At 41.4% G+C, this 18,208-nt stretch overlaps 1 protein-coding gene across 1 annotated transcript in view; it reads left to right on the top strand.

Annotated features, from left to right (window-relative positions):
- FBXL13 (F-box and leucine rich repeat protein 13) overlaps nucleotides 1–18,208 on the top strand; it is a 170,380-nt gene that overhangs the window by 16,435 nt on the left and 135,737 nt on the right. The window contains exons 5-7 of the mRNA XM_054017732.1: nucleotides 7,268–7,422; nucleotides 9,361–9,470; nucleotides 11,671–11,790. Of these exons, the coding sequence (XP_053873707.1) occupies nucleotides 7,268–7,422; nucleotides 9,361–9,470; nucleotides 11,671–11,790 (385 nt within the window). The remainder of the gene's footprint in view (nucleotides 1–7,267; nucleotides 7,423–9,360; nucleotides 9,471–11,670; nucleotides 11,791–18,208) is intronic.

The following is an 18,208-nucleotide window of genomic DNA, read 5'->3' as shown; positions in this document are numbered from 1 at the left end:
GAGAATTAAACGCATTTTTATAACACTAATGTCCGTTTTAACAATAGTAACCCACAGGTAAACCAGACTGGTTTCCAGCTATGCATTTGTCAATGATCAGTGAGGCCTGGGGCCTTGGCATGAGCTGGCACCTCGACTGCCAGCGTCACAAACAGAATAAAGATAGATGACCAAATTAGATTATTCGGTTTTGCTCTCTTTTAGCAATGTTATTTTGTATTCGAAATGTAGTGAGCTCAGAGTGTCTGTAAATTCCAGGCCCAATCCAAAGTTTATTGAAATCAGTGGAAGTCTTTTGACTTCAGTGGGTTTTGGACCAGGCCTTCCGTGTACCGCCTCTCATACAGATTAATCTTGCCAGAGTACTAAAATCCCAATGGAGAAAGGATATTTTGGGGTAGGGTTAAAGTACAGGACTGAGAGTCAAGGATCTGGGTTCTCTTTCTGGCTCTTATTCAGATTTCCTTTGTGACTTTGGATAATTCACTCATTCTCTCTGTGGTTCTGTGAAAGAGAGAGATATATAAATGCATTCTGAATGAATTAATCGTTAATCAAAAATCACTTCATTGTGGCCATGAATTTCAAAGGTCCAACAGTTTTCCATTGGAACTAACATTTAGGGGAGATAAGGCTAGAGGTCCAAAAAAAGCTATTACTTCTTGAGTGGAGAATAGTGCACGTGTCTGATATAGAACTATGATAGTCAAAATGGTTAAAAATCTTAGTAAAAATCATAAGACTCCTCCATTATTTCAGGTTTCACTGTTATCTGACTTTACAATGGGAGTTTGATTAGAACCATAAGATGTTACATTTACAGTAGCTCTCAGCTATGTTCAATTAAATTACATTTTGCTTCCAAATTGGAGATTTGTTGGCAAATAAAAGTGCTGTCATAAAGCCTCATTTCAGTGGCTATCTTTGGTGTTGCTCTGACAAAGAAAAATACTGTACTATAATTAATAAACAATGTGTGATTCTTTGAGAAAATATTTCTCTTTGGGCTCTGTCTACTTCTGTGTCACTTAAGAGAGCAAGAACAATGTTGAATGTATTTTGTGGAAGGATAAAATGGTTTAGATTTAAATGTTGATTTATATTCTTCTTTCATTTTAATTTTTATTCACATTGCCAAAGAAACTTAAATAACATTTTTAAACCCCAGTTCAAGAAAGCACTTAAGCATGTGCTTAAATCCAGGGGCAGCCTGTCCATATAGGCGAACTAGGTGGTCACCTAGGGTGCCAAGTTAAATGGGGCACCAAATTCAAGAAAAAAAATCAAATTAAAAAAAAAAATTGAAAAAGATGAAAAAAATACAAATAAAATAACGAAGATGTCATCTTTTCAACTCCCGTGTGCGTACGGAGGGAATATGAATTATAATTCATTTCTCTACATTTCTGATAATTTATTAATATGTCAAATCTTTTATGTACTGGAAAAATAAGTAATATTTTAGTGAATGTTTTTTTCAGTTTGCAACCTAGGGTCAAGATGACCCACTCCGCAATTTTGATAAGCAATAACTCAGCCACAATGAAACATATCCGCCAGCGGCAAGAGCTGCAATGCTAGTGACACCTAACTCAAACATACATCAAGGTCGCATAGCCAGAAATTCATGTAGAGTAGAGATACCGCGAGCTGATACATGTCAAACGGTCATTTTAACACACGTCACAGGTAGATGATTAAGAATCGAGCAAATACTGTGGAAAATTGTGTTTCTTGGTGCCAAAGAATAAAGAATAACGTCTTTCAGCATTATAAATCCAAAATGTGGGTATTTTTAAGCGTTATTAAACCTTAGCATTATTATCAGGCTGTATAATTCTAAACTTTTCTGTGTTATAACTGGTTCACATATAATAAATAAGGTCCATAAAAGAAAAGTAACAGCGTTAACGCTTAATAGACTATGAAAGTGATGACATCACACTCCAAGCGGGTAACCTTGAGGAAGGGGATTACTTTCCAAACAACTGGTGTTGGGTTATAACATCGAAAAAGGTCATTTTGTTTCCATGTAAATGCTGTAACTAACTATTTTAATAGGTAAGTGAGTGTGTGTTACTAATCACACACTTTAAGCAGTGAAAAGACGTGTTGGGATGGCTGCAACGTGGTTTAAATCTCCAACCATGTGGTGTATCAGCCATCCTAAAGGCTATAATGCTTGCAGTCGGGAGCACAGTACATAAACCTTGGCAGAAAGAGGAAAAAGAAAACCCTCAGGAGCTGAGTATCGTAAACAAAAGGCTGAGAAGGAAAAGGACCAAGCAAAATAGCAGGGATCCTTCCTGAAATATCTTCTCTTTAATCCAAATAAACATGGAAGCAGTTCACAGCATCCAGATGAAGGAATTTTTCTTGGAGAGGAGGTTAGCAGTTTGGAACATCAAGATGAAGGTATTTTACTTCGAGATGAGGGTAGTTCACATCCACAAAAAAGCAGTTTGGAAACTCAAGATGATAAAAACTTACTTCTAGATGAAGGCAGCTCACAGCATCAGACTGATATGGAAATGGAGAAAATGTATTCACCTTCAGAGACACATGCAGAAATTGAAGTAAATGAAGTAGAAAGAAGAAAGGATGAAGAAGTTACAAACAAGTTACAGTATGGGGACCCAACTTCATGGCCCAGATATGGTGACAGTGTGCGGCAAATTCTTGTGGAACATGGACCCAAACAAGTTAATGAATTTCCCTTCTCTAAGGATGGAAATAAAAGAAAAGTCTCTGCTCAGCATTACAAGAGGAAACTCATTAATGGGGAAGAAATTCATCAAAACTGGTTACAGTATTCAGTGTCGAAGGACTCTGTGTTTTGCTTTTGCTGCAAGTTGTTTAGAAATCAAGCAATTGGTACATCACTTACTGAAAATGGTTTGAAGGCATGGAGAAAACATATCTTCAATTCTCTCTTCACATGTAAAGTACAGAACATTTGGAATGTTTTCAGAATTGGAAAGAACTTGAATTATGATTGAAAAAAGGAAAAACTATCAATGAAGAAAATTTACGTGTGATTAAGGAAAAAGAAGAATATTGGCAACAAATATTAGAGCGTCTGATTGCTTTAGTGAGAGTTCTCGGTGGGCAAAATTTAGCATTCCATGGCCGCGGTAGAAATGAAAAATTATACACTCCAGGTAATGGAAACTTTTAAAAATGTGTTGAATACCTAGCTTTGTTTGATCCAGTCATGAAGGAGTATCTACATAAAATAACTGATCATGAAACTTAGGAAAAAAATATGCAGAATGAACTGATTCAAATTCTAGCAAATGCCATTAAAAAGAAAATTGTAGAAGCTGCCCATTCTGCAAAATAATTTTCAATAATACTGGACTGTACATCAGATGTGAGTCATGTTGAACAAATGATGATCATTAATTTTGTGGATATGGAAAAGTCTGCAGATGAAGATAATGTTGAAGTGCTCAGAAAGGAACATTTTTTGGGTTTCATACCACTGAAGGAGATGACTAGAGCATTTATGACTGAAACTATTCTACAAGGGCTTGAAACAATGTCATTATCTGTTGAAAACTTACATGGCCAAGGCTATGATAATCAGAGTACTATGAAGGGTAAAGGCAATGGTGTGCAAAGGAGAATGATGGAAATCAATCGTAGGGCCTTTTTCGTTTCTTGCAGTGCACATTCTCTGAATTTGGTTGTCAATGCTGCTGCTAGATGCTGTTTGGAGGCAAGTAGTTTCTTTGACCTGGTGCAACGTGTTTATGTGTTTTTTCTCAGGCTCAACATGCCGTTGGGAGATTCTGACTCGCCATGTGAATTCTCTAACTGTGAAACCACTTAGTCAGGCAAGATGGGAGAGTCGCATTGATGCTTTGAAGCCTCTTCACTATGAACTTGGAAACATTTATGAGACCCTAATTGAAATTTCTGATGATATTACCTTTACTTAGGGTTACCATATCTCATAAATAAAAAAAGAGGACCCTCCACGGGCCATGGCCCCGCCCATTTCCCCACCCCTAGCCCCGCCCCAACTCCGCCCCTTCCCCCACCCTAACTCCGCCCCCTCCTCCCTCCCACTCCCAGCCAGGGGGAAAGGGCTGCCCCAGTGCTACCAGCATCACGGTTTCCCGGGCAGCCCCCAGACCCTGCGCCCCCAGCCGGCGCTTCCCCAGCGCAGCTGGTGCCCGGGAGGGGAAGCGCCCAGCTGGGGGCGCAGGGTCTGGAGGCTGCCCAGCAAACCGTGAAGCCGGTAGCGCTCGGGCTTTGGGCAGCCCCCATGCCTCCAGACCCTGTGCCCCCAGCCGGGCACTTCCCCTCCGGGGCTCCAGCGGCTCCGCGTAACTTACACTGTATAAGTTACACAGAGCCGAAGAGGAGCAGAGCCCCCGCAGCTGGAGGCTCTGCTCCTCTTAGGCTCTGTTTAAGAGCCGGGCTGCCCCAGCGCTACCGGCTTTGGGCAGCCCCCGTGCCTCCGGACCCTGCACCGCCGGAGCCCGGGAGGGGAAGTGCCCGGCTGGGGGCGCAGGGTCCGGAGGCAAGGGGGCTGCCCGAAGCCGGTAGCTCTGGGGCAGCCCGGTTCTTAAACAGAGCCTCCAGCAGCTGGGGCTCTGTGTAACTGACACTGGGTCAGTTACACAGAGCCCCGGGGGCTGGAGGCTCCAGCCGCCCCCGCTCTGTTTAAGAGCCGGGCTGCCCAAGCGCTACCGGCTTCGGGCAGCCCCGTGCCTCCAGACCCTGCGCCCCCAGCCAGGCACTTCCCCTCCCGGGCTCCGGCGGCGCAGGGTCCGGAGGCACGGGGCTGCCCGAAGCCGGTAGCGCTCGGGCAGCCCGGCTCTTAAATAGAGACGCCGGGGCTGTGTGTAACTGACACAGTGTCAGTTACACAGAGCCGGGCTGCGAGAGCTACCGGCTTCGGGCAGCCCCGTGCCTGGAGACCCTGCGCCGCCGGAGCCCGGGAGGGGAAGTGCCCGGCTGGGGGCGCAGGGTCTCCAGGCACGGGGCTGCCCGAAGCCGGTAGCTCTCGGGCAGCCCGGCTCTTAAACAGAGCCTCCAGTGGCTGGGGCTCTGTGTAACTGACACTGGGTCAGTTACACACAGCCCTGGCGGCTGGAGGCTCCAGTCCCCGCGGCTCTATTTAAGAGCCGGGCTGCCGGAGCGCTACCGGCTTCGGGCAGCCCCGTGCCTCCAGACCCTGCGCCCCCAGCCAGGCACTTCCCCTCCCGGGCTCCAGCGGCGCAGGGTCTCCAGGCACGGGGCTGCCCGAAGCTGGTAGCGTTCAGGCAGCCGGGCTCTTAAACAGAGCCGCCATTTTCCCGGACATGTTCCGCTTTTTGGCAATTCCCCCCGGACGGGGGTTTGACTGCCGAAAAGCCGGACGTGTCCGGGAAAAAGAGGACGTATGGTAACCCTACCTTTACTGGATCATCTGGCAATACGGCACGTTCAGATGCAGAAGCTCTTGCAAATGGCCTTTCCAAGTTCAAATTTGTGACTTCACTCATTTTGTAGTATAATAGCCTTTTCGAGATTAACCTCACTAGTAAGCAGCTTCAGGAAAAGAACTTGAACATACATTCTGCTATTCAAAAACTGCAGCAAAATAAAATATTCTGGAGGAATTCAGAATTGATGAATTCGAAAGAACACTGGTAGATTCTCTTAAGCTTGCTGAAGAAATAGACTTTCCGACAGAATTTGAACCAGAGCCAGTTCACATTCGGCAAAAGAAACAGCAGTTTTCGTATGAAGGATGAGACTCACCCATTCAGAACCCAAAACAAAGGTTCAAAGTGAATTTCTACTTCGCAGTCCTTGATACTGCTGTTCACTCGGTTGATGAAAGATTTCAACAGATGCAGCAGCTAGAGTCAGTATTTGGCTCTCTGTATGATATCCACAGCTTGCAAAAGAAAACAGCAAAACAGATAAGAGAATTTTGTATAAAACTGGAGTCAGCATTGACTCATAAAAATTCAAAAGACATTGATGCTACAGATTTGTGTAGCGAGCTTCAGGCTTTTTCAAGACGACTTAAGAAACATTCCACTCCTGAAGAAGTACTGAAGTTTGTGAAAATAATCTCACAGACAGTTTTCCAAATATTTTTATAGCTTTGCGCATTCTTTTAACTTTGCCAGTTTCCGTAGCTAGTGAGGAATGTAGCTTCTCAAAGTTAAAATTGATAAAAACATATCTGCGTTCAACAATGGTGCAAAAGAGACTTGCTGGACTTGCCACAATGTCAATAGAGCATGAAATAGCTGGAAAACTGGATCTAAAAGAACTAGTGACTGAATTTTCAAAACTTAAAGCAAGAAAAGTCATGTTTTAAGAGGACAGAGTGTTTTTTATTCCGAGTGTTTTGTAAATACAGGTTAAAGTTCATTGAAGAGTTTTCTTATTTTTTTCTATATTGGATGTGGTGGTAATGAAAGTTAAAGCAGGATAGCGTAATGGATGATTTTGGATTAGTAATAATAAAAATTATAATTAACATTTTTAATGCATTTTTATTTGAAATCGGACTGAAATATCATCTAGCTGTCGTGTACAAATCTATTCTGAAAATTTTGTGTCTCTATTTTATCTGATCTCAGAAACATTGGTTGGACAGAGGGATGGAGAAACCAAATAATTAAGCCTCTGTTTAAAAAAAAAAAACGCGTAAAAAACATTCAAGGGAAAAAAGGGGCAAAACGTTTCCCAGTTTACCAAAAACGTCAGCCTAGATCTGCCCTTGGGGCTTGGGAGTGGAGGGCGCTGATTGCATGGTTCACCTAGGGCGCCAGTTGCTGGCAGCTAGTCTAGGGCCGTCCCTTCTTAAATCCATCACTATTTGGGAAATTGCTTATACACAGGCTTAACATTAAGCATGTGTTTAAGTTCCGTTGCTTTCATGTGCTTAAGTGCCTTTCTTGAATATGGATACTTTCCTGAATCAGGGTCTCAATAATCACATACTAGCTGGAGCAAGTAATGAATAGAATCAGTCAGATATTTTACAAACTGATGATGTAACATATTAATCGAAGGCAGAAACTTTATTAAAAATGGTATGGCTAGGAGGAATGATTATTGAAATATATCAGCCATAAGAATTGTATTGGAAAAAAATGACCACCATCCTGTGACTTAGTTTGAGTCATTAAGTTTATGTTCATCAGCTTATCTTCCAAATGCTTTGTATTACATTGCAGAGTTTTATGCATTTTATTCCATCTGAGTCAGAAACCACATTAATAAAATTATTAACTGTGCCTTAACATTACAGTGGATGGATGCAATATTGTCTGTTGCAAAAAAATCGTAGAGCACTTGTAAAGCAGAAGATGGCTGTTGCAGCAGACCATTATGACACCAGAATAACCAGAGTAGTAGTACAGAAGTGGAGAGCTTGGGTAAAGTTTCGCAAGGAACAAATAGCATGTAAGTCTTACAAGCTGCTTTGAATAAACAAAAATACAATGTATAGACTATAAGCTTAATAATATTTGAGCAACACAGAAGCTGTGAGTCTTTGAACTCTTTTGTGCATGCAGCTCATTAATAACTTTGCATACTCAGTTATTCACAGGGTTTTAGATTATTGTAAGTATTTGTGCAGTGTTCTCACAGGAAAAAAGTAGATCTTGTATGTCTCACTGCAGAGAAAATATGTTTTTTTTTCTTGTATAAAATTATTTTTGGGGTTTTGAGCTTGGTGAAAAATAAGACATGAAATTGTTATTTTTAGGGATATAATTTTAAGGTCTAGTGTCAGGACTGCTTTAATAGAAGATCTGTTTTTAAACAGTAACGTCAAAATCCTGGTTGCAGAGCTGATATACTTTAGATCCATGTCAAACTCTGCTGTGTGACATCTGCATGACTTTTAAAAGGTCATTGAGTTATTTATAAATGTTTAATTTGTAAGAGTTCTTGTGACCCAAAGACCAGGTAAATAGTTTAAAATTGTTCTGTTTATTCATTTTCACTTTCAAGATAATTTAGTTTGTGTGTGTAAAAACAGTGATATAAATTTAGTGTGAACATTTTTAGGATATATTTAAAATATCAAAATGTACAATTGAGAATTCTTCTTGCAGTCTTTACTTAAATAGTCCTGTTGAGTTAAAAGTGACTACTCGTGTGAGCAAGAACTACTGGGGTGAGTTAGAGTTTGCAGGGTTAGGAATAAAATGCCAAATTCTGCTCTCAGATACAGGTGGAACTTATGTTGGTACCCATACAAACTGGAGAACAGAATTTGGCTCATATATTTATACAGTGTCTTCTGTATGTGAAGTATAAAAATTATTTAAAATCTGTTGAAAAATATGTAATTTTAAAGGAAAAAGACACCAAATAACAAGCTGCATATAAACCCAGTTTAAAAGATACAAGAATTTTTGTTGGAAATGAAAGTGACAGCTTTTAAGGAAATTCTTTGGAGGGTAATCACGATGATACAAAGATAGAATCCACCAGTTTTATAGTAACATGTAGTTCTACAGTCCTTTTTAAACCATTTCCATTCTGAAACTAGGTCAAGTTATTAAGAATCAGATCTTTTAAATTGAAAATTCGGACCAGACATACTGGACAAGGAACTATAGCATTTAAAATAGGAAATATGAAACAAAACTTTTATAGTGATTAAGTTAAGACTACATTTTTGAATTATATTGAAAACACTAATTTGCCTTTATTATTCGTGAACCTGCACGCTCTCAAAATGTTACATGTAAAGTGAGCGAATGAGTTATGTCCTGTTCCATTTCACTGAGGACAGCGTAATTTTTTTTTTCCGCTCTGACAGCACTCTTCAAACTTGCTACTTGTTCTGGAATTTAAGAATTGGTGAACTTACTGTTTTTTGGCAGATCCAATTTGCAGATTAATCATGCATTTATAGATAGCTATTCAAATAAGATCATATAACACTTTTTTGCTTTGCCTGGGAACTTAGTGTATTTGTATGAACCAGTACATATACTGTCAGGTTTCAGAGTAGCAGCCGTATTAGTCTGTATCTGCAAAAAGAACAGGAGTACTTGTGGCACCTTAGAGACAAACATATTTATTTGAGCATAAGCTTTTGTGGGCTACAGTCCACTTCATTGGATGAGTAGCCCATGAAAGCTTATGCTCAAATAAATTTGTTAGTCTCTAAGGTGCCACAAGTACTCCTGTTCTTTTTACATATACTGTGAGAGTGTTGTTGCTGCTTGTTTCATTATAAAGAACATAGCTGTGAACAGTTATAAATCTGTAGAGATGGTTGTATACAGAACTGCATTTCGTCAAAGGCATTTAACTGAAACATTTATTCAGAAATGAAGTCCTTGCTTTCATAACTTTTGTAATCAAATACATTTTTTCTAGTGGCAGCAATGAGGATACAAAAGGTCTTTAATGACAGTTTGCACAAAATTATCCTAAGGGCGTGGCATGCAGAGGCTCAGAGTTCCGCAAAAACAAAAGCATATTTTGAGGTACATTACATAGAATTTTAAATATAACATGCTGAATGATTAAACAATATATCTCCATGAACTGAAGCTGCTGTGGGAAAGCCATCCTAGGTACATAAAATTAAAATAATCCATTCTACCATACTACTGCTACCACTGTGGTTACTTAGTACTTAGGTAACACTGTGCATTTTCAAAGCACTGTGCAAACAATTTGTTAAACATGAAATCCTGTTAATGCTGGAGTTGCTTTGCAGGGTTGCAGTTTTTACGGTTCTTAAAAAATTATCTTCTCAGACTTTCACCGCTCTAAAAATATATTCTGAGTGCTTCCATTGTTTGTGATATTGTAAACATAAGGGAAATTTTCCATCAACAGAATACTTTTCAACTGCAATTAAAAGATAACTTAATATTTTTTTAAGAATATAAGCCAATTTAAGCAAAGCTGGATCAAGGAGGTGTCATGTACTCCCCTCTATGCCAGCAAAACCCATTACCTCAAGAGGGATAGACAGTGTTTCTGTCTCTGTTTTAGTATGTTTGTCTGCATTACAATATTTTATTGTGTTTGAACATGATTCTGAAGGTACAAGTTAACTGACATGATGCTGACATGACTTAGCAGTCACGGTAGACCAGGACAAATCATGCTCAGACATTGTATCAGCTAACCATAATTAAGCCATGATAAAATGTCTTCATTGACTGCTAAGTTGTGGTCAGCATCATGTCAGCTAACTCGATTCTTGACACTCTTGTTCAAACATTAGTTAATATTGACAGAAGGTATGAATCCTTTGTGGGCAGCTTTAATTTCCATTGGAACTCCACTGATGGTAATCCCTGGAGTGAGATACTCCGTTAACTGATTTCTTGGCTGCCCTAGCCAGGAGCCTTTTTCAGACCGCACTTTTGGTAAGTCTGGGCTCCTTAAAGCCTCCTGCCCCATTAAGAGAAACTGCAGGTACTTTGTGCTAACAACCTTTTACCCTCTTCACATACTTGGCTACCAACCTATTCTGTTACTGTTTACCTCAGCCCACAATGAATTGGGCCTATTTTGGTATATGTAAACAAGCTTCTGGAATACGTAGGACCAGTATCCCAATAGATCACAGTTGGATTTGCATTCATAGGATACTGTCTCATTTGCATTGTGAGGCTGGAAACCTTGTATTTTTATCATTGAGGAGTGCACAAATAACCTACTAATGCACAGCTGCTTATGGATTCTTATTAAAATATATCTCCTTTTTTTCTTAAAAAAAAAAATAAATTCCTGCAATGTATCCTTCCCATATGAAAAGTAGTTCCTCTTAGAAGGGTAAGATAACATGTTAGAGAAAAGATTATAAACACTCCTTTCTTGATTATTTTGATTGTATTTATTGATGCATTCATTTTTGGTTTCTTTTTACTAAGGTTACGTGGACTATTTAGGCTCCTTCTCCTTCTCCCATGCCCACGGTTACCCTTTCAGCTGCAACTTTTGGCAAATCTGCCATTTCAGTTACCGTTTTCTGTTGAAAACATTGTGGCCTTAATCCTTCAATGGATTTGGGGAATGAATGCATAGTGATGGAGCCTTTGCAGGCTGGGGCCCTATATTACTGGAAAAGCTCAATTTAGGCCCTGATCCTTTAGCCCTTTAACTCAATAACAAAGCTCTCATTCCCTTCCATGTTGCAGGGACAGGCTCTTCATTATTATAATAGGAAATAATTTTAAAAAGCCGGAGAGATACAAACTGCTGCCTGAAGAATAACTGTGCTCATGGGGGAAAGGCACAATCTAAAACTGCCACTTTTCCCCACCTGTTCTTCCCTTCTTCCTAATCTCCCTTCCCCATTTTCCTTCTCTTTCTCTTGCTTCCATCTTCCCCTTCTACTTCTCTTTTACACAGCAAATAACTATATTTCTACTGTACTGTATGTACAAACTAGTATAAAACAGGTGTTCTAAAATGCACAGTACATGTATTTGTAAAATACCTCATGAACTTCATCATGATATTGTTGGAGTAATATTCATTGTTGTTATTTTATTAAATAGATTTTTAAATCTATGTGAATTAAAAAAAACTAATTTAATTTAGAAATGTTGATATATCAATTGGGTCTTTTTTACAATATCTCAGAACATATTCAATTTATAAGAAAAGATGATGCTTTAATTTGGATAAGGATAGTTATACTTCTGTTGTGTAATTTTTTTTCAGAGTTTGGTAAAGGGAGACCAGGAAGAATATTTTGATAAACAGGATGATGTACAATATTCTTCTACCTCAGAAACAGTCAAAGATGAAATATCAAATATACCAGAAAGAGCAATATTACAGGTTGGTAAAAAATTGTGTAATTGATGGAGTTTTATTTGATACAATGTTTAAAGAAAAGGACTGAATTATCCGTTAGTGATTGTGGCACTTTTTGCTAGTAAAACCCAGTGATGCGGATACAAACCTCACACTGACTAGGAAAGGGTTAATGAACTGTTGTGGGCTGAGTCAGTCCTACCCTGCTGCATCTGCAAGAGGTCTCAGGATTGAAGGGAGGGGTTAAAGATGGAGAGCCCAGCTCAGCTGTCAGGGAAGGAGAGCAGAACTCCAGCTCTCACTTCATGACAGAAGCCTGCTTGAGAGACTGATACCTGTCAGGGCCTCCCTGAGGAAAGGTAGGCCGTATGCAAGACGACTGTGATGATTTGCTACCAGTGCCTTGCTTGTTGTTGCTGGGTAAAAGTGCTGCAGGTGGTGCCCCACCTGAAGCAGGTGACAGCCAAATGAAAACCCTTTGTCTTATGTACATAACTGGGAACCCAGCAGATGTTGGCTATGAGCCCAGGAATGATCTAGGGTTGTCAACTTTCTAATTGCTGAAAACTGGACATCCTGCCCTGCCCCTTGCCCCACCTCTTCCCCCTGAGGCCCCGCTCCTGGTCCGCCTCTTTCTCCAACACCCTGCCCCCTGCTCAGTCTCTGTATTCATCTGGCACAACGCGAGCACCAAAATGCATAATTCATTTATAAAACACTCTTTATAAAAAGAGTGAGTACATTTCCCACAGTAATACAAATACAATTCTACATATTTATAGTGATGTTCTCTATAAGGATAGCTGTTTTTAAGTTGGGTTAAAAAAATCAGGTGGATTAATAAAATGCAGTTGGGCATTGTCTGAAAAGTCAAACTTGTGTTAAATGTTCCTGATCTGATTAGTAAGAGAAATGCATTGTGGAGATAATTTTTTTGGATTTTTTAGTTTCTTAGGTTTATTGCTGAAATGATATTCTAAGTTGCATCTTCAAAGCATGCTCCACTCTCCTGCATCATATGGGGATATGGCCATGTTGGAGATGAGAGACAATTTTACTCTGTTCATCTTGGTGGAATGGCAAGAAATTGTATGTCTATGGGAGCCTAGTGGAGGGGATAGCTAAAAAGCTATGAACCTTCATAGTTTGGGGCATGAACCAACCTCTAACTGTTGCCCCTACTTGGGAACCCCATAAGAGCAATGTGATTTTTTTTCTTTGCATCTTCCTCTCATTGGGACACAGAGGGGCAGAGAGAGGTGTCGGTCCCTGCAGCAAGGGGATGGGGAGGAGTAATTGGGGCACAGTTGGGTGGAAGGGGGGAATCGGTTCCCAGAGTGAGGGGCCAGGGCGGGGGCAATCAGAGCACAGCAGGGTGGAGGGGGGGTTAGTTCTCAGAGTAGGAGGCTGAGGTGGGGGCATAATGGGGTGGGGAGGAGGGTCAGTCCCTGGAGTAAGGGGCTGGGGCAGGAAAATTGAGGCAGAGGATTGGGGGCAGACTGGCAATGTTGATCCAACACTTCCAAATCCCCGTTTCAACTGGACTTTCTGGTCTAAAACTGAACATCTGGCAACCCTACCTTCACACACCCAGTTTACACTAAGAAATTGACCCGCTGCTAAAAACTGTTATCATCAAGGGATCCCCTTGAACTGGTGCTGAAATTGTTTTGACCTTCTCTGACACATTTGCAAGTTTTAGTTTGGCTTTGCTGTACAGCATCCACTCATTTTACACAACAAAAATATAAACATATGTATTTTTATAGGACACCTTGTTTTCTTTCTTACATGCATTTGTCCACTCATTTAAACATAAATACAGTTCACAGTGTAACCATGTTTTCAATTGTAACATCTGATCCTGTAAAAAGCAACAGAGGGTCCTGTGGCACCTTTAAGACTAACAGAAGTATTGGGAGCATAAGCTTTCGTGGGTAAGAACCTCACTTCTTCAGATGCAAGAAGTGAGGTTCTTACCCATGAAAGCTTATGCTCCCAATACTTCTGTTAGTCTTAAAGGTGCCACAGGACCCTCTGTTGCTTTTTACAGATTCAGACTAACACGGCTACCCCTCTGATACCTGATCCTGTAAAGACTTATGCAGTAGTCCCACTGAAGTCACAGCTGTAAGCCTTTGCTAGATCTAGTCTTAATTTCTAGATCCTGTCCATCAAAACTACAACAAACATTTGGTTCCTCTTTGCATGACTGTCCACATGGATTTCACTCTTGATCCCCCTGCATAGGAGACTGGATTCTCTTGGCCTGCACTGTCTGTTAGGGCCATGCCTGAACGCTAGATATCCTTGTGCCCTCCTTCCCCACTCGAGGGCATAAAGAGCAGAGGAGGTCCAGTTCCTTCTTACTGCCCAAAGTGAGATGAAATGTTTACTATGTTTGCTTTCTATGCATACTGTGCTAGTGTAGTTAGTAGTCTTAGTACTTGGTAGTTGTTATTATTTCATATAGTTAGATAGTTGTTTCTCATTGGCTAAAAAAATAAATTCTTAGTTGCAGTTTAGGCTAGACTCCCACTCCTGTATAGGCGTGCTAGCAACATGGCAAAAGCTAAACCTCCAGGATTCAAGACCTGACCCTCAGATGAAGGATTGATGCCTGTGAGCAACACTTCCACTGCTTGCCCAGCCTAGGAGAGGGACACATTTCTGAGCTATGCTCCATGTATTGTTCCTTCTCTAAGTGAACTTGTGAGCTAGAGGAGTCTGCATGAAACTGGTCCTCCTCAAAGATTCAACGTGTGCCTCCTCAGACATTGAGAGGAAGGTCAGAGCTAGGCCACGTCACTGGTCGGTCCCTCTACGTTAGTTCTCCAGTGAGCCAAGATTTCAGCCTGAGCACCCAGACCCCTCCTTCTAAGAGGCTTCAGTTGTCTACCTGTATTCCAATGTCAATGAAATGTGATGGGGGTAAAGGACCACTACTCCAGGTCTGGGCCAAGGCACAGGTCACTTTCTCCAATGTTTAGTAAGTCAAGACACGAGTCAGACTTCTGGCTCATCTTAGGCTCAGTCTCCTAAGGGTCAAAAGACTGACAAGGCCCCCTCAGGTACCCTGGTACCAATTAGTAAGAATGCCAGTGGACCCACTAAAATTTACAGCCAACACATATCTTGGTACTGAACTTGGCACTAGGTGCCTTGGTACCTAGAGCCTTGATACTAAGTGCCTCAGTTCTTGGTATCTACCATCTGTGTACCGGACATCTCAGACCCATGTTCCTTCATATCCAGTAAACTCTGCACTGGCTATGTTAGTACCCAAATGATTTATGGTACCAAATGACTATAATTGTGAGCCTAGTACTGGAGTCATATCTCCTAGCGAGGCTGAAAGTGGTAATATCCAAGCTACTAATTTCTGAACTGTCAGTACAAGAAGTTAAGGGGGTATCTCTAGTACTATCCTCTCCCACTCAGAGGCCACGCACTCCAGATAAAATGGCCCCAACCTTGGATGAAATATACTGCATAATAAACTGCCTCCAGAGCTAGGTGCCTCTCCCCAAAGAGGCAGTATAGGCCATTGCAGCTGTGTCAGCTGATGCAGCCTCAGATCCTGGAAAGGCAGAACGAGGAAGATGAGGAAAAGATCCAACTGCTGCAGGGGGAAGAACACCTTGTCCCTGGTGCAATCTCCTTATCCTCCCCAGAGGATACCTTTCCATGAATCTTTCCATCCCTGCCTCAGTGGATTAGGGTGTCCCAGGAAGGACCTAGTCAAGCACATGGCAGAGACCCTGGATATATCACTGGAAGAAGAAACCATAAATTCCTGCACATCTTATATCCTTTCATACCTGGCCAGTTTGCTTTGCCTATAAATGAGGGACTGTCAGAGCCTGTGAAAGACCTGTGGTACACACCAACATGTATTCCAGACACATCCAAGCAAGTTGACAGGATGTACCAGGTCCCCTCCAGAAGATTTTAATACCTTCATTCCCACTTGTTTGATTTTAGTGGCTTCTGTCCAGGAAAGGTCAAAACAACAAGGAACTTCCAAATCCTTAACCAGAGAGAAGGACCCAAAGAAGTTAGATATCTTTACATGTAAGGTGTACTCCTTTGCCACTCTCTAAATGCATGTGACTAATTCTCAGGCCAACATCTCTAGGTATGATTACTTAAACAGGGGGATAAGTTGTCTCAGTTTGTGAACATCAAGAGGAACTGATGGAGGAACAATTGATTTGCCTGCACGTCCTTACGGTATCCCTGTAAGATACTGTGCACAAAGAGTACATGACATGAAGTGTATTGAAATCTGCATCTATACAGGAGACAGTGCATGGACATGTTGCTCATAAGAAGTCCTCTCCTGCTGGTATGCAACAGACTACCATTCTCTTCACTTCTTCCTACCAAAACTCGGGTGAGAGATGCCTCCACTCAGGAATGGGGGCTACTTTAGGTCACCTCCAGATTCAGGAATGATGGAAGCTTGTCGTCACATAAACATCCTAGAGCACATAGCCATCTGCTTGACATGCAAAGCATTCTACATCTTCTCCATGGGTTCACAGCATAAGTGACAACAGAACACCAAAGTATTGTGTATTGTGTCAACAAGATGATCTCCACTTTGTCAGGATGTCATTTGGTTCTGGAAGTGTCCATTCCAGATCAAACCACACCAGTGGCTCTGCACCTCCACCCCCTCCCATTTCACTTTATTTACAGAGATGTTAGACATTTTGGTGAGCCCTCTGAGCTTGGTATTCCAGTGCAACTGTCCCCCCTTTCCTTCTCTCTTGTCAGCCCTGTCCCAAAAGTGGCACCCATGTCTTGAAGAAGAGAGTATGGACACTTACCTTACAGTCACTGAGGTTCTTTGAGAGGTGTTGTCCACATGGATTCCAGGACCCACTCTTCTTCCCCATACTGTGGAGTCTTGCTTCTCTGGAATTCTGTATTGGTGAAGGAACTGTGGGAAACTTGGTTCAGTCTGCCTTTTATATCATCAGGTGTGTGTATGTGGTGGGGCTGGGGAGGATGTTTAGAGTGCAGGCCTGGCTCCAATGGATATTGCTGGCCAAAAGATCTGAGATCATGCGAATGGTATGCATGCACATCAAGAGCGGAATCCATGTGGACAACACCTCTCAAAGAACCACAGTTACTTTAAGGTAAGTAATTGTTCTTTTTGTTTTAGATCTCATTGGTTATAAAACCAATTCCGAAATGAGTCGGAAACAAGAGGGAGTGTGGGCTATATTGGCAGAGAGAAAGGAGAGTCAGGAAAAAACTGGGAGGAAAGATCAAACCAGTATCTTAGATGCCTATATACAAATGCGAGAAGTATGGGGAATAAGCAGGAAGAACTGGAAGTGCTAATAAATAAATACAACTATGACATTGTTGGCATCACTGAAACTTGGTGGGATAATACACATGATTGGAATGTTGGTGTGGATGGGTACAGCTTGCTCAGGAAGGATAGACAGGGGAAAAAGGGAGGAGGTGTTGCCTTATATATTAAAAATGTACACACTTGGACTGAGGTAGAGATGGACATAGGAGACGGAAGTGTTGAGAGTCTCTGGGTTAGGCTTAAAGGGGCAAAAAACAAGGGAGATGTCATGCTAGGCGTCTACTACAGGCCACCTAACCAGGTGGAAGAGGTGGATGAGGCTTTTTTCAAGCAACTAACAAAATCATCCAAAGCCCAAGATTTGGTGGTGATGGGGGACTTCAACTATCCGGATATATGTTGGGAAAATAACACAGCGGGGAACAGACTATCCAACAAATTCTTGGACTGCATTGGAGACAACTTTTTATTTCAGAAGGTTGAAAAAGCTACTAGGGGGGAAGCTGTTCTAGACTTGATTTTAACAAATAGGGAGGAACTCGTTGAGAATGTGAAAGTAGAAGGCAGCCTGGGTGAAAGTGATCATGAAATCATAGACTTTGCAATTCTAAGGAAGGGTAGAAGGGAGAACAGCAAAATAGAGACAATGGATTTCAGGAAGGCAGATTTTGGGAAGCTCAGAGAGCTGATAGGTAAGGTCCCATGGGAATCAAGACTGAGGGGAAAAACAACTGAGGAGAGTTGGCAGTTTTTCAAAGGGACACTATTAAGGGCCCAAAAGCAAGCTATTCCGCTGGTTAGGAAAGATAGAAAATGTGGCAAAAGACCACCTTGGCTTAACCACGAGATCTTGCACGATCTAAAAAATAAAAAGGAGTCATATAAAAAATGGAAACTAGGACAGATTACAAAGGATGAATATAGGCAAACAACACAGGAATGCAGGGGCAAGATTAGAAAGGCAAAGGCACAAAATGAGCTCAAACTAGCTACGGGAATAAAAGGAAACAAGAAGACTTTTTATCAATACATTAGAAGCAAGAGGAAGACCAAAGACAGGGTAGGCCCACTGCTTAGTGAAGAGGGAGAAACAGTAACAGGAAACTT

Source organism: Malaclemys terrapin, chromosome 1 (genome assembly GCF_027887155.1).
Source record: "Malaclemys terrapin pileata isolate rMalTer1 chromosome 1, rMalTer1.hap1, whole genome shotgun sequence".
NCBI classification, from domain to species: domain Eukaryota; kingdom Metazoa; phylum Chordata; order Testudines; family Emydidae; genus Malaclemys; species Malaclemys terrapin.
This window is presented reverse-complemented; position numbering and strand designations above follow the sequence as displayed.